General features: G+C 40.3%; 2 protein-coding genes across 2 annotated transcripts; both read left to right on the top strand.

Moving 5' to 3' along the window:
* The first annotated feature begins 433 nt into the window (after positions 1 to 433).
* On the top strand, positions 434 to 5,593 carry LOC142528118 (protein DETOXIFICATION 46, chloroplastic-like). Its single transcript, XM_075633199.1, has 6 exons — positions 434 to 746; positions 1,055 to 1,149; positions 4,719 to 4,856; positions 4,937 to 5,002; positions 5,088 to 5,198; positions 5,465 to 5,593. Exons 1-6 carry the CDS (start codon positions 551 to 553, stop codon positions 5,468 to 5,470), a joined length of 612 nt encoding a protein of 203 aa, XP_075489314.1. The 5' UTR covers positions 434 to 550; the 3' UTR covers positions 5,471 to 5,593.
* Positions 5,471 to 14,527, top strand: LOC142528120 (protein DETOXIFICATION 46, chloroplastic-like). Its single transcript, XM_075633200.1, has 3 exons — positions 5,471 to 5,593; positions 5,909 to 5,975; positions 14,104 to 14,527. The coding sequence occupies exons 1-3, from the start codon at positions 5,501 to 5,503 to the stop codon at positions 14,172 to 14,174; spliced, it is 231 nt and encodes a 76-aa protein (XP_075489315.1). The 5' UTR covers positions 5,471 to 5,500; the 3' UTR covers positions 14,175 to 14,527.
* The last annotated feature ends 1,980 nt before the right edge of the window (positions 14,528 to 16,507 follow it).

A 16,507-nucleotide genomic window follows, 5' to 3' on the forward strand; every position in this document is an offset into this window, starting at 1 on the left:
TATAAATCTTTTCGAATTTCAAAATTAGAAATCATAAAATAAATAAATAAAATTTAATTTTATAAATAACAAAAAAATAAATTATTTTATCGATTATATCTTAAATTTTTTTTATAAATTATAGCTTAAAATCTTTATTTTTATTTTATTTTTTATCATGCTTGTAGCGAGATTTTTAATAAATAAGGATTAAGTGATTTTTTTTATCATCTTTTATTATTATTTATAGTCGTTTATACAAATCATAATTAAAAATCACAAAAATTATAGAATTCAAAATTTTATATAATATTAATAAAAAACTATTAAATATGCAATCAGTCAAAATATATAAAAAGTCGGAAAAAATATATATATAATATAGGGATATAGTTTGAAATTAGAGAAAATGACTAGAGGTAGATAAGACGATAGAAGATAAGAAGAGAAAGAAGTGATATGAGGAGAAAAAAAGAAAGAGTACGAGTTGGAGGTTTTATCCATCCGTTCAAATGAGGAGAGCATTGCTGAAGTTTCAGCTCGCGAAGAAGGAAAGGGGGAGATAACGGATATGGTGGAGAAAATGTTGGCATTGGACGAGATTCTCGTGAAGAAAATCGAAGGATTCTCAAACGACGAGAGTATGTGGAATCAGATTGTCAGGTTCTCTGGACCGACGGTTGGACTTTGGATTTGTGGCCCGTTGATGAGTTTGATCGATACTGCTGTTATTGGTCAAGGCAGCTCTATCGAGCTTGCTGCTTTAGGTATGCAAATTCTGGCTTCCTTGTTTGTGTTTGTTACACTTCCGGTTCTGATGTTCGTGTTTGCTTATTGGCAGTTTTAAGTACTTTGCTGCATTCGACGAATTTGATGTTACGGAGCTCTCGAGTATGAAATTTAGCTGTCAAAGTCTGTTTCAAATTTTTAATCATGGCAGGGAAAATCTCTCAGCCTTAAAAAGCGGCGGGTGATTTACGTGCATTCAATTTGGAGGTGGAGGGTTTATCAGAATACATATTGGCCAGTTTTTATTGCCAATTGAAGTTTCATGGTTGGTTTCTTGTGTCTGCAGGACCGGGGACATTGTTTTGTGATTATACTTGCTACGTCTTCATGTTCCTTTCGATTGCTACTTCCAACTTGGTTGCTACATTTCTTGCTAAACAGGTCCGTGTTGAATGAGGCTATTTATCAAATTTTTAGATTTTATATAGTTTGAACATAGTACATGATGCCCCGAGATATCCCGGGTCATGGATAATATCCATGGTTTAATGTCCGGGTCAGGAGAATAAAAGGTTCTGACCATACCAATAAAGATCGGCACCCGAGTCATGAAATTACCCAGGATAACGAGAAAGTGGCTGGAAGAACCCACGGAAGGGCCGGTCAATCAGAGGCCAGGCCACGAGATCACCCGAAGCAGAACCTCTCTGAGAAGTTATACATTTATGTTCTTATAAGGAATCCCAAGGAATACCTCACCCTGATCACTTCGATATGAGTGAAGTATTTAATGCCGCCGATCAACAGTGCTTATAGCCGATTTATCTCTGACATTATTACAAGTGGTCAATGAATCAAGTGGCCTGGATGTGACAAGTGTGCGATTTGACATGTCAGAACAATGGGGTATAATCAGCCACCCTATTATAATTAATGCTCTCACACGAAGAACGAGGTCATCATTGTATCCTCTACTATAAATATCAGGTCCTTTACTTGCATTTATGATTTTTGAGATATTGATTCACATTTAATACTCTCATTTACTACACACCAATCATCACAGCTATCACTTGGCTACATTGGTTTTATTGCTTGAGTACCCTGCTGACTTAAGCATCGGAGTGGCCACGCCAGACTCTCCTTCGGCGCCCATTCACGTGGTTATTTTCTTATTCACAGATCCTCCAAGGAGCTCGAGAAGTTACGATCCAAGCCCGGCGTCTAAACTCCTATTTCCTTCAATATCCTGATAGTTTACCCGGCAGAGTTTCTGACCCGACTCGTCCGTTTCGTCCGGGTTGCATCATTGGCGCCGTCTGTGGGAAATTCTGAGTTCTAAGACGTTGATATGGCTCCTACCAGAAGAACAGCAAATCAAAACAACACTCATGTTCAAGGAGAAAGCAACACTCGTATCTCTGGTGCTGATGGTCCTCCCCCTAATGGTCCTCAGCCTACCATTCATTTAACCACCGAGGAGTTACAGAAGATTATAACTGATGCTGTTAAAATGGCCACGGCAAAGAAGGCCACTTCTCACCATGCCAGTCATCCCGAGCAACAACATGAACAGCAGCGAAGGGAAGAAAGAAGGGAAGAGGAGGGGGAATCGAGCGCGGGTTCTAAGTCTCCCACTGTTGCGGAAGAATTGGAAGAATTAAGAAAAAAAGTGAAAGTGTTAGAAGGGCATGTTGGTTCTAAAGGCAACGCTCCGGTTGCAAAAGGTTGCCCATTTTCTGACATTATTGTTCGGGAACCATTACCCGGGCATTTCAAGTCGGCTAAAATCAAGGACTACGATGGGAGTTCTGACCCCGAAGAGCATCTCGCTCGTTTTGAAAACATGGCTATGTTGCATTGTTATGGGGACCAAATTAAATGCAAAGTATTTCTAACCACTCTGATTGACTCGGCTCAAAGGTGGTTTGAGGGTTTAGCTCCTCAGAGTATTCTTTCTTTCGAAGATTTTCAGAAGGTGTTCTTACATCAGTTCAGCAGTAGTAAGAAATATAAAAGAACCGCTTTTAGCCTATTCGAGGTAAAGCAGCGCCCGGAGGAAACTCTAAGGGCTTATATCAAAAGATTCAACCGAGTAGCCTTAGACGTGCCTGCTTGCGCTCCCGAAACGAAAACTACTGCCTTCACGCAAGGATTGCTAGAAGGGGATTTCTTCCGCTCCCTCACCAAAAAACTACCCGGAGATTTCGAAGATCTTTTATCCCGGGCAGAAAAGTACATCAATATGGAAGAAGCCCAGCACCAGAAGAGAGAAGCATTGAAGAGAGCAAGGGGAGACCGGGCTGTCAGACCTGAGGAAAGAAATAACAAGAGGAATTGTGCCGGGCATCTTTCTCATGTTCCCTTGAGAAATGCCCGGGGTATGGAAGTTCAAGAATGCAGTTCGGATGTGGCCTCACTCCTTAGTATCACACCCCGACCGGTCCGATCAGAGAAGGTCAGATATTGCACCCTACTTAAAGAATGCTCCCACAACACGAATGAATGCCGATCCATAAGGAAGGGATTTAAGAAGCATGCTGAGCCGGAATCTCGCCCTACTCGGGAGGAGCCCAGGTCGCCGCCCTGGGTATCACGGCGACCTGGACCGAATGTTCCTAGGAGATCGGCTATCCCCAGTGGAAGCAGGAAAACAGAAGGAAACTCTCGGGAAGAAAAAAGCAGACAAGTGGAACGAGAAGACCTTCCCCCTATCCGGGGAGTGATCAAAATGATTTCGGGAGGATCTACTGATGGTGACTCCAACCGAGCCAGGAAAGCTAGGGGTAGAAGAGTGTGTTTAGAAGTTGATGGGAGAAATCGAAGTGAGCCGGTTATTAGTTTTGGCCCGGAAGACCTTAGAAGAGTCAGCCTACCTCATAATGATGCTCTGGTTATTCAGGCCCGGGTCGCTAATTATGATGTGTTGAGAGTTTTTGTGGATAATGGGAGTTCTGTTAATGTTATTTTCAAGGAAGCCCTGGTCCAGATGGATTTACATGAATATCCGCTGGAAGTAGTTGCGACGGCTCTGTTCGGCTTTGCTGGTCATGCTGTATACCCTGAAGGGGAAATCATTTTACCCCTAACACTTGGAAGTGGAGATTTGAGGAAGACAGTTATGACAGTTTTCACCATAGTAGATGCCCCATCTTCGTATAATGTAATCCTTGGAAGGCCAGCTATGAACGAGATGAGAGCTGTAGCCTCCACTTATCACCAGAAGATCAAGTTCCCGATACGAGGGCAGGTGGGAGAGGTTAAAGGAGACCAACCCTCATCCCGGAAATGCTATGGTGAAACAATCCGAGTAGACCAGAAAAGGGCGAGAAGGGAGGACATGGGAAAGAAAATGGCCCAGGGAGCAAAGGAGGTAGAGGGAAATGAAGTAAATTTTGTGGCAGAGGACAAGCAAGAGGTGGTCGAAATAAAACCAGGAAAAAGTATCCGAGTGGCCCGAGACCTGGAAGACTCCACCCGGGTAAAACTCCTAGCCTGTTTAAAAACTAATATCTCCATTTTTGCATGGTCCCAACAGGAACTTGTGGGAATATCACCCAAAGTAGCCGAGCACAAACTAAACATCATCCCCAGATCTCGACCTATAAAACAGAAGAAGAGGCACTTCGGGCCCGAAAAAGACAAAATCATAGAAGGGCAGGTGAAGGAAATGTTGGGAGCCGGCCACATCAGGGAAGTCCAATTTCCCACATGGCTCTCTAATGTGGTCCTTGTCCCTAAAGCCACAGGGAAGTGGAGGATGTGTGTAGATTTCCGGGATCTGAACAAAGCAAGTGTTATAGATGCATAGGTGATATATTTTTATGTAGATTCCTAGGATGTGGTATTGCTAGAGCAGCATGGGCAACAATGGTGTCACAGGTTTGATGATCAAGCATTTTGTTATCCTAAAAACTCAATACAAAGAAAATCTGTATAAATTGATTTTTCAATTTCAGGTTGAATCACCTCTTTATGCATGTATTTCACACGTGTGGGTTGTGTTGTAGGTTGTTGCGGCATATATGATGATTGAGGCTTTGAACAAGAAAGGATATAATGGAATTGCCATCTCTATTCCAAAATCTGACAAATTCCTTCAGATATTCATGCTCGCAGCTCCAGTTTTTGTGACAATGACATCAAAGGTTTGTGGTGCCTTCCGTGATTCTGTGTTCTACTTCTTCTGATCACTTATGATTTTGCTGTTTGTTTGACTATATTTTAGGTGGCATTTTTCTCTCTAGTTATCTACTTTGCTTCATCGCTAGGCACACAGGTTGTTGCTCATCAGGTTGGGCTTCACACTGTATTTTATAGTTCACATCATAGTTGCAGATTTTATGAAAACCAGCTGACCCTCATCAAATTCCTGTTAGGTGATGATACAAGTGTACTGCGTGTGCACTGTATGGGGTGAACTACTTTCTCAAACAGCCCAGTCATTTATGCATGAGATTTTGTATGGAACCAATAGAAGTTTAGCAAAGGTTTGTGGTTCTGAAGTTATTGACTTCTCATCATCCGGTTAATTCAGTTTATTATTTTGATTGCTACAAAATTGAATAGCATTCAGCAAATTGCTTGTGACAGTATAGAAGTTCTCATTTTCAGAAATCAGAATGGGTGCTGATCTTTGGCTTTTTTCGCTGTCCAATTTATGTGAAATATTATTAGTTAAACTCAAGGCGTCTGCAAATTTTCTATAATTCGTTCTGTCCTTGATTTATTTTCTGAAATTTTCCATGAAGAACAGGCTTGAACATTACTGAAGTCACTGTTCATCATCAGCATGGTAACTGGACTGATATTGGGAGCTATAGGGACATTAGTTCCCTGGATGTTCCCTAAAATTTTTTCCTCGGATCCTGAGGTCGTACAGGAGGTCAGATAGTCTTTATTTATTCATTTTGTTGTTTTTTGGCGCTTGTTGCATAGAAAAATTAGATGATGTTTCTGTTTGTTCTTCTTTGTGGTTATAACTTGCTTAAGTGGCACTAATTGTCAGTTCATTTACGTACAATAAAGTGACAATAATTGTCCTCATATCATGTTCCAGAATTGTGCTTAAGAAGCAATCGTGTCATACACTGCCAAAATAACTATTTTCATAAACTGTTATAAGTGGCTTCTCATGCCGTCAATCTCCATGAAAATGCTTTAGAAAACTTCACGTTTTGTGTTATCTTCTCTGGCGCAGATGCACAAGGTATTGATCCCGTACTTCATTGCGCTATGTGTCACACCCAGTACTCATCGCCTTGAAGGTACATTGTTGGTAAATTGCCTCTATTTGAACTTCTCTGCCTAATATTCTTTTTAGTTTTTACATATTTTGCGATACATGTCTATTGTTTCCCAGTTAGTCTAGCTCACATAGGAAAACTTGAAATGACTGGATTCATTAAAATGAATCAGAAATAAAAGATTGACTGCTTCGTTTATTCTCCGAAGTTTCATGATGGAGGAACTTAAAACGTGTAGGTTGTACATATAGTGTCGGGAGTTTTAGCCTTCTCTTCCTTATCACTAATAGGTTTTTCCCAATTGAGTAGGCGGGACGAGACTTGAAGTTCATCAGCATGTCTATGAGTGGAATCTTTTGTTTAGGGATTCATCTTTTACTGGTATGTAGCAAACGCTCCGATGGCTTCCAGCAGTTCATACTGTTGGTCCCACGTGCGGAATTTCAGATAATAAAACCCGAAAATAAAGAATAAATCGGACATCGAGATTTACGCGAAAAACCCCTAAAAATTATTATGGTAAAAACCACGGGCAAGATGAAAAGAATTCCACTATAATATTTTACGGTGTACAACTCACTCACTGTGTTTCCAAAGAGAACACACACTCTCTTAATACAGGAGAACAAACACCTCACAAATATTATAGAACTAATAGGATTAGAGAAAACTCGAAGAAGAGATCATTTCAGAATGAAGGGAGAAGTTCTATTTATAGAGCACATTGTCCGTGTGAATACGCGTTTAAAATGTGTATTCTCATTTTCAATCAAACTTTTGCTGCATTTAATACACGTTGGCTTCATTTCTTGACTATTAAATAGTCTGCCACCTTTTAATACCTTGGCCCCATTTTGCCAACATTTCTCCCACTTGTAGATTTGATTGAGAATCAAACACATCTCCACACATCCTTTCAATCTTGCCATTCCCTGCTGCTTACGTTTCTGCTAGACCACTTGAGGATCTACACGACTCAAACTTATCAATGTTCACTGGCTTGGTCAGAAAATCAGCTATGTTATCTTTTGTATGAATCTTGTGCATATCCACACTTCCTTCTTCTATTACTTCCCTCACAAAGTGAAATTGTACTCCAATGTGTTTCGTCCTGGAATGAAAGGCTGGATTTCTTGCGATGTGCAAGGCACTCTGATTGTCACAAAACAAAGAAACATTTTCTTGTTTGTGCCCGATCTCCTCCAATAACCTTTTAATCCATATTGCCTCCTTGTAAGCTTGAGTAGCTGCATGTATTTTGCCTCTGTCGTAGATAACGTCACAACTGTCTGCAGTTTTGAAACCCAGCTTACTGCTCCCCCTGCAAGTGTAAACACATAACCAGTAGTAGATTTCCTCTTATCAGGATCACATTAATAATCTGAATCGACATAGCCCCTGAGTGTAAAATCTGATCCTCCATAACCTAATGTAGCATTCGAGGTACCCTTAATGTATCTAAGTATCCTCTTAATAGTGCTCCAATGCTCTCGTCCATGATTCGCCATATACCGACTAACTGCTCCCACTGATTGAGCAATGTCCTGTCTTGTACAGATCATGGCGAACATCAAACTTCCCACTGCTGATGCATATGGTATTCAAGGCATCTCCATCATCTCTGCTTCACTGTTAGGACATATCTCGGAGGATAACTTGAAGTTAACAGGAAGAGGGGTCGATATTGGCTTATTGTCTTACATGTTGAAGCGTTGCAAGACTTTCTTCAAATAATTTTTCTGGGAAAGCCAAATCTTTCTGTTACTTCTGTCTCGGTGAACTTGCATCCATAGAATCTTGTTTGCCGGTCCCAAGTCCTTCATATCAAATTCCCTAGCCAACTGTGTCTTCAATCCTTGGACCTGATCTTTGTTGGGGCCTGCTACCAATATGTCGTCCACATACAACAGCAAAATGATATAATCATCACCAGACCTCTTGAAATACGTACAAGGGTCTGCACCCAATCTGTTGTATCCAATCCAAGGCTCATGATATAAGAATCAAATCTCTTGTACCAACACCTCGGAGCCTGGTTGAGACCGTACAGAGATTTCTTCAATCTGCAAACCAAGTTCTCTTTGCCTATTTCCGCAAAACCTTCTGGTTGGAGCAATAGATTTCTTCTTCAAGATCTCCATGAAGAAATGTCGTTTTCACATCTAGCTGTTCTAGATATAGGTCAAACACCGCACATAATGTCAGCACCACTCTTACTGTTGTAAGTCGAACCACAGGAGAAAATATCTCATTGAAGTCGATGCCTTCTTTCTGAGCATATCCTTTTACCACCAATCTAGCACGATACCGCTCCACTTGGTTATTATCATCACGCTTGATCTTATAAACCCATCTGTTACCGATGGCTTTCCTCCCTCGTGGTAGTATAACAAGATCCCAAGTTTTATTCTTGTCTAATGCTTCCAATTCTTCTTGCATTGCTATCATCCACAAGGATATATCCGAGTTTTGAGTAGCCTCGTAGAAACTCGATGGCTCACCATCCTCTGATAATAAACAATATGCAATGTTGCTTTCAGTGACATAATCTGAAAGTCAACCTGGTGGTCTTCTTTCTTGAGTTGACTGTCTCACATTGGAAACCTCAGACTCAACATGTTCTTGTTCTTCGTGCTCTGGTACTGCTTCACAAGAAACTTGATCTTCATCCGTCTTATTTTCCACCTGAAAAATAGTAGTTTCTGAATTCGGTGTGCCTTGTCTCCCTTTACTTTATCTTCCTCGAAGATAACATCCCTGCTGATGACAAGCTTGTGAACAATAGGATCCCACAAGCGAAACCCCTTTACTCCATCAGCATAACCCAAGAAGATACATTTTCTGGATTTCGAATCCAACTTTGATCTTTCTTGCTCATTGTACAGAACGTACACCGGACTTCCAAATGTATGCAAATGAGAATAATCTGTCGGCTTCCCGGTCCACATCTCCATCGGAGTCTTCAGATCAATCGCCACTGAAGGAGAACGATTGATAATATAACAAGCGATTTTGACTGCTTCTGCCCAAAATGATTTTTCTAGACCCGCAGTCCTCAACATAGCTTTTGTTCTGTCCAACAAGGTCTTGTTCATCCGCTCCGCCAGTCCATTCTGTTGAGGCGTGTGAGCCGTCGTGAATTGTCTTTTGATGCCTTATGTTGACAATATGCATAAAATTCGTCACTGGTATATTCTCCACCATTGTCAGTCCTCGGGCACTTGATTTTCTTTTCAGAATCAAGTTCAACTCGCGCTTTGAAATCTTTGAAGATCTGGAAAACATCTGATTTCTTCTTGATTGGATACACCCAACATCTCCTAGAAAAATCATCAATGAACGAGACAAAGTATCTCGCTCCTCCTAGTGATACAACTGGTGCTTGCCAAACATCCGAATGAATCAGTTCCAATATGCTTTTGCTCCTGGCAGTAGAAGTGCCAAACTTTAATATGTGTTCTTTACTGGTAACACAGTGCTCACAAAAGGGTAGTGATACTTTTGTAAGTCCCGATAGCAGCTTCCGTTCTGAGAGAATTTTCAATCCCCGTTCTGACATATGCCCGAGCTTTCTATGCCATAACACTGTTAATTCTTCTCCTGAACCAATTGATGCAACAGCTAGTCCCGCCTCTTCGTGTGTTTCTCCCAAAAGTACATATAGATTTGCAGCAACTTTTTTCGCCTTCATAACCACAAGCGTACCCTTCACAATTTTCATAATCTCGTTCTCGATACAGGTTTTGCACCCGATATCATCCAATTGCCCCAAGGACAAAAGATTCTTCGTCAGTCCTTTCACATGTCGTACCTCCTGTATGGTGCGAATAGTGCCATCAAACATTTTAATTTTGATAGTACCGACCCCAGCGATTTCCAAGGCATGATTATTTCGCATGAATACAGATCCTCATGAGACTGGTTCATAATGATCAAACCATTCTCTCCGAGACGTCATGTGCCATGTCGCTCCTGAATCCATAATCCATGTGTCACAAAATTTGTGCCTGCCTTCTGCAACTTTTGCTGCTTCGCTGAATAATATTTCACCACTGCCTGAAGTACTGGCCACATTTCCTTGATAACTCTTCTCGATACGCGTACACTCTTTCTTGAAGTGCCCTTTATCGCTACATTTAAAGCAGCAAATATTTTTCTTCTTACTTCTTGACTTTGATCTACCTCGTCTTTGGCTCCCACTGGAGTCACGGTCCATGAATCTTCCTCTTATCATCGGTAAAGCCTCTGCTTGATTCGATGTACAAAATTATGTCCTTGTCCACAGCTGATTCTGAGTATATAGTTGCTGCTAGTTGTTGCACACAACTTGTTTGGATGAATCAAATGATTGAGGATTATGATTTTCACAGTGACATCATGATGGTCTATTGTGACAACTCCAGTGCCATAGACATTTCCAAAAATCATGTTCAACACTCTCGGACAAAACACATAGACATAAGACATCACTTTATTCGAAATTTGGTTGAAAATGTATTATTCGACTGGAATTTGTTAAGACTGAAAACCAGCTGGCTGATATATTCACAAAATCATTGGACTTTGAAAGATTTTCCAATCTTCAGAAATCTCTCAGCATGTGCATACAATGATCACACACACATGTTGTCACTGGTGTTGCCAACACCGGTGACAACACCTTTCATGCATGACCATTTGTAGGATGCTAGGCATACTGCATAATCATAATTATCCTATTTGATTGTGCTATGTGTATTAATGATGATAATTCTCTCAGTGTGCACCCTGACTGAATACAAACTTTCAATCAAGGTGCGCAAGTTCTTTATTCTCAATCTCAGTCATCAAAGAATTGAGGATTTATCAAAAATCTCTTGAACATGTCCAATACGAAAATGGTGAACTGAGAAACTTGGGATTTTTGGAGAAAACAGAAAATAAGGAAAAAGTAAATTTATTATATTAGAAGAAAATGGAAAAAACTACCTAGATGAGTCCTTTGAAGACCGTTCTTCTAGTGTGAGAGCTACCACTTTTAAGTCAAAATAGATATGGAAAAAGCTACCTAGAGGAGTCCCTTGAAGACCGTTCTTCTAGTGTGGGAGCTACCATGTCTAAACCAAAACTTTTTATGAAAAGATTAATTCATAACCAATGGTGTTTCATTGTGGTGTTGCCAACACGAAGTTCCAACACAACACAATTTTTACATTGCCCGACATTTCGATAGTTTATCATATTTGAGGCATATTTAGGATGTGCATGTTGATTCTTGTTTTCGTGAATTCATCGTGAACAGTAAAATATCAGTATCTAGCCTATAACAGATGATAAAAACTTGATTACCCAAACTTTGAGTTTGAGTGACTAATTGTGTCAGTGGATTATAATCGATGTGGGTTTCACTGGGATAATTTTCTGGAACCGTCGTTACTAAAGTTTGAATCAATTTTATCGTTAGATGAGAATGCGAAAAACAAAACTGCAAATCTAGCCTGCAAATTATTACCGTTACTGTGCGGATTTTGTTTTAACAGAAAGATTGTATCAGTTTTTTGTGACCGTTAGATTAAGAGTATGTATACATTGTTACCGTTGATTCCTTGTTAATTACTCTTACTAATTTTCACTGATTACTCTCAATCGTTCATTGGCCTAATTTTTTTTTCTTGCGTAATTCTTGAATTCTCTCGTAACATCCTCTCACTCTTTAAAGATGGCCGACAATCAATTCGACCCGTTGGATATTCGAAGTGAAATGTCAACCAGTCATGGTTTTCCGCCCTTTGACCAACACCACCTGCAGAGTCTCCTACCGATAATCCATTTCAGATGGTGGCTGCTGCTCCATAGGTCATCCCACTGGAAGAGATTGCTCCCTGGAAATCCCGTCGATATCGATAATCCTCTGGATTACGAGGTTTATCGGAGGGCATTTCCCCCTCAACCTATGCGACGACATTCAAAACGGCAAGCCGGGTATGACCCAGACTTTGCCCCTGCCAAGAAGCCACGCACTACCGCCTTTATTCTCGACTCCGACTTCTCGTCTAGGGATGATTCTGATGATGGAGACTTCGAGTTGGTCACAAGACCACGTGCCTCAGGTGCTGCAAAGAAAATTGCCAGTACTCCCTCTGCATCATCTCCTCCTAACTTGTCTGAGCCACACGAAGCCTCGGGTGAGCCCACTTTCTCTTCTGACGATGAATAATCATTGGCCGAGTTTTTCAGTAGGCTAAAAGAGGCAACGAACCAAAACCCCGCTGATGATGAAGAATCTGATTTTGAGCCTGATGAAAAAATGGCTGAAGAATTTGAGGAGAATCGATTTGTTCCTGTCTCAAGTCCCTCATCCACCTCGGACTTTGAGAATGAGGAAGAAATTAATGACGAATCTACTAGTGCGGACTCTGGATCAGCCGATGAAGATGATGCAGTTACAGCTGATGTTGGCATCAGTGTTGCCAACACCACAGACGACACCCTTGATGAGGACTATGACCTTAATTATGCCTTCTCAAATGCATTCTACTATGAGGATGATGTGGGCCGATGGCATCTTTATGTCCATCGAGAATTTGTGGAGGAAAGGAACGTGGATGTCGAGATATATGAAAGATACAACATAATCTCGTTCCTCAAAAATCGACAATTGCTCGCAACTGTGACCTCGGCTCTGCCCTATCCAAAGAGATCGGTGCGGGGATTATATAGCAATCTCACTGCTGCAGTCGGTGATGCAAATTCATTGCGTTTTGGCCGAGTATTTCCGCATGATGCCATTTATCATTTCTCCCCCGATGTTATCAACGAACACTACGGTACACCGAGTGTTACTGAGGACCCCCCGCCCCCCGCGCAGGCGCACGTGTTGACATTGATGAAGTCACCATCGTATTGACTGAGGTGTCATCACAAAGTTCCATGCCCGCCCACATCGCTTGATTGCTGCAAATTTGACATCTTTCTATCCACAAGACGACAATCCGAAATTGGACCCTCTCCTCCAATACCATGGTGGTCACTAGGCCGCAAGCCTTTGTTTTGTTTGATATTGATACAGGTCGGGCCTTTGACTTTGACAAACTGGTGTTTCAGACAGTCCTTCAATTTGCCGAAGGAGGGCTCAAGTCTACCCGACTCACATTCCCTTATCTGATATATGGCCTCCTCAAGTCTCAGGGCTTTGCCAAGGAGGATGATGAACACCTTCTAAGAATCAAGGAATCACTGAAAATTGCCCCTGCCTACTTCAAAGGGAATCGGATATTGGATCTTCTTTGATCTGCCATTGGTGTTGCCCCAGATGTTGGCAACATTGCCCCCTCATCATCCATTTATCAAGGGTTTATCTTACTGACCACTTCCGAGATCCACGCACAAATTGATTTTGGGCTCCAGAAAATTAAACAGGCAAAGGACGTCATTGCTTACTATGAAAATCAAATCGCTGACTATTGGGTACTTCTAGAAGTTGGCGTGCATTCCGGTCCAAAAGGGGGAGGTGTGCCAAAAGCTGCTGATGCTGCTGCTAGTACCTCAGCTGGACCTAAAGGAAAATATATCAATGACCCAGCTGCGGAAAGATATCAATGACCCAGCTGTGGACTAACTCCTTGTGTTTTCTTGTTCTTCTCTTCGTTTATTGTTTTTTAGTACTTTATGTATGCGCTCTTATGTTGTTCAAATGATGAGCAATGAACTCTTATTTCCTTTCTCTTCACTTGACTTATCTTGGTGTTTGGTGTTGCGAGTTAGTGTTGATAACATTGTCCACAACACCACTGAACTAACATGTCCAATTTAGGGGGAGATGCACTCAAAACTCAGGGGGAGTAAAACTGACTAGGGAGACACTTTAAAACTCACGGGGAGCTAAACTGACTACAAGCTTGTCAGTCTGTCAGCATTTTTGGAAGTTTTGTCCAAAAATGCAAAAAAGTTTATTTCTATTTAATCTATATTCTATCTAAATAGAAATATTAGAATTTTGCATTTCTAGACTAATTTAAATTGATGAAATGATAAGATTTATTCCTAAATAAATTTTGTTCTTGGGATTTATTCCACATATTTTAATTTAAGAACTTATCTCTAAGATATAACAACTTAGTTAAAAATAGAGTTCTATTCCTAATAAACTCTTGGTTTTCATTGTTTGTAGGATTTGAGTATCTATGGAAAAATATTGAGGAAAGAGGAAAAGATCTATATAGAGGGAACATTGAGAGATAAGTTTGGTGGACCGAGATTTTCTAAGAAAAATTAACTACGTTGCTGCGGAGGATTTGCTGAACTTGCATAAGTTCATTATTGGAGATTTCTGTGTGAAGGCTTTGTGTGATTGATTCACATACTTTCCGTGTTGCGGATTGGTGCTGCCAACAATCAAAGAACAACACTGACGTAGAGAATTGATCGAAGCGTTGTTTCGTTTGTTTTGAGCAATACGTGCTTTGTTTCATGCATCTAGTATTTACTTTGAGTTTTTTATTCATATTTTAAATCCTTGAAGTGTCAACGAGTTTAGTTTTGTTATTATCATTAGTATTATTTTTTGTAAACGGTTGACATATTTTTCTAGTGAAATTTTTGTCATGAGACATCGTATAAGTATTCGTACTTGTGCACAAATATTCTTGAGGGTAAGTGGTAAACAAATCATGTTTCCATCAAAATTGAATCACAATTCTTAGCATTCCAAAATTGCTGAGGTGTTGGAGCTTCTCGTTCAAAGATAAAAATTGGAGGTTGGTAGTAGTTCATAATGGTATTTACTTTTCTTTGTCAGCTCTTTTAGTTAGTTGCTTAGCGCACAGGGATTTGATTCTGATTGTGTAAACAAAAATGACGACTTGAACAATAGCTATCTCACCGTCACTTTTTTAAAAATTCATGGGTGATTTTTCATAAAATTAAATCTACTTTTTTAAACTATGGTAATCCGCAATCTGATCATAAGTTTTGTGTTGGTTCTCAAAGAGTGTAAATGCGAGCCTTGAAATCTCACGCGTCTCCATGGTAAATTGTTAAACTTTTACCCTAGATTTCACTCAAGAATCAAATACAAAAGTTTAATGAGACCAAAAGTGACTAATGAGTACTTACGATATAGTAATTTCTTTTGTTGTAGATCCAGTGGTCATAATTGAATTAAATAGGTGAAGTGTAACGCCTCAGATTCGACGACTGTCCTCATTGTATCAAGACGGATCTTTCCAGCATGCTTATGTCCTGACTCACACGCACCTTGAAAACTTCTCAGGAGGTCACTCATTCCAAAATTGCCCCAAGTCAAGCATGCTTAACTTTGGAGTTCTTATGTGATGAGCTACCGAAATGAAAATGCATCTTCTTAATATGAGTAGTACATATCAAATCTTTTAAGTTCTCTTCAACTGCACAGTCTCATACCTGAACAGTTTCGGAACCCTTATCTTTCCGGTGTAAGATCGGTTTCATCCATGTTCCCTCCGCCTAGAAGCATGTCAGGAGCCGCTCATTGTCCTGTGCAACCTCATGGCACCGGCGATCACCTCCCGCCCTCTTCGGCCCCGGGCCTCACATGCCCACCAGCTTCCGCTTGCTTCGTCCCCGAACCACACCGTACTTCGAGAGGTCGGCTCTAATACCAATTGTAACTGCCCAGATTCGACGATTGTTCTCACTGTATCAAGACGGGTTTTTCTAGCGTGCTTATGTCCTCACTCACACGTACCTTGGAAACTTCTCAGGGGGTCACTCATCCCAAATTGTCTCAAGTCAAGCACGCTTAACTTTGGAGTTCTTATGTGATGAGCTAACGAAAAGAAGATGTGCATTCTTAATATGAGTAGTAAATATCAAATCTTTTAAGCTCTCTTCAACTGCACAGTCTCATACCTGAACAGTTTCGCAATCCCTCTGCTTCCGGTGTAAGATCAGTTCATCCATGTTCCCACCGCCTAGAAGCCTGCCTGTAGAGCCCAAAATAGTACACGTAAACCCATGCAATTATTTAAATTGTTAAATTATTTATTTAAGTTTAAAATGATTTTTAACGATGCATGACTTACGATTTGCATTATTTTAAATTATTTATGTTTATTGATGTACGTTAAAATGTTTTCTTGAGTTTCATGTTTCAGACGAGTATTCGATACGGGATCGAGAAAAGAGACTGGCGACGATTTAGAGAATTTACGAAAAATGTGGTATTTTATTTCAAGTCAATAAAATTAGTATTTTAAATGATTTATGAAGTTTTAAGTATTTTAAAGCCTAATTTAATTATTAGGTGATTTCGAATACTGTGAATTTTTGGTCGATATTCTGGAAAAATTTTCAACATATAAAACGTGACACTTTTTGATACCTTCGATTTGACATTAAATTCATAATTTTCGGACAAGAAACGAGTGAACTATTGTTCTTTTCGTGTGACTGCTCAAGGAAAGATTTTTTTTAAAATGCAGAACAGTTGTTTGCTTGCAATTCGAGTGCTGCAACTTTTTGGTCGATTTTCTGGATATTCTTTCAACATATGAATTGTAGTACGTCACAGTAAAATCGTATTTTTCTGATAACAT

Source organism: Primulina tabacum, chromosome 15, assembly GCF_025594145.1.
Source record: "Primulina tabacum isolate GXHZ01 chromosome 15, ASM2559414v2, whole genome shotgun sequence".
NCBI lineage: Eukaryota > Viridiplantae > Streptophyta > Magnoliopsida > Lamiales > Gesneriaceae > Primulina > Primulina tabacum.

Coding starts and splice junctions, on each gene's coding strand:
- LOC142528118 (XM_075633199.1), top strand. CDS start 551: ATGGTGGAGAAAATGTTGGCATTGGACGAGATTCTCGTGAAGAAAATC. Junction 1,150..4,718: donor CTACATTTCTTGCTAAACAG/GTCCGTGTTGAA, acceptor GTTGTGTTGTAG/GTTGTTGCGGCATATATGAT. Junction 4,857..4,936: donor TTGTGACAATGACATCAAAG/GTTTGTGGTGCC, acceptor ACTATATTTTAG/GTGGCATTTTTCTCTCTAGT.
- LOC142528120 (XM_075633200.1), top strand. CDS start 5,501: ATGGTAACTGGACTGATATTGGGAGCTATAGGGACATTAGTTCCCTGG. Junction 5,594..5,908: donor ATCCTGAGGTCGTACAGGAG/GTCAGATAGTCT, acceptor TCTCTGGCGCAG/ATGCACAAGGTATTGATCCC. Junction 5,976..14,103: donor CAGTACTCATCGCCTTGAAG/GTACATTGTTGG, acceptor CATTGTTTGTAG/GATTTGAGTATCTATGGAAA.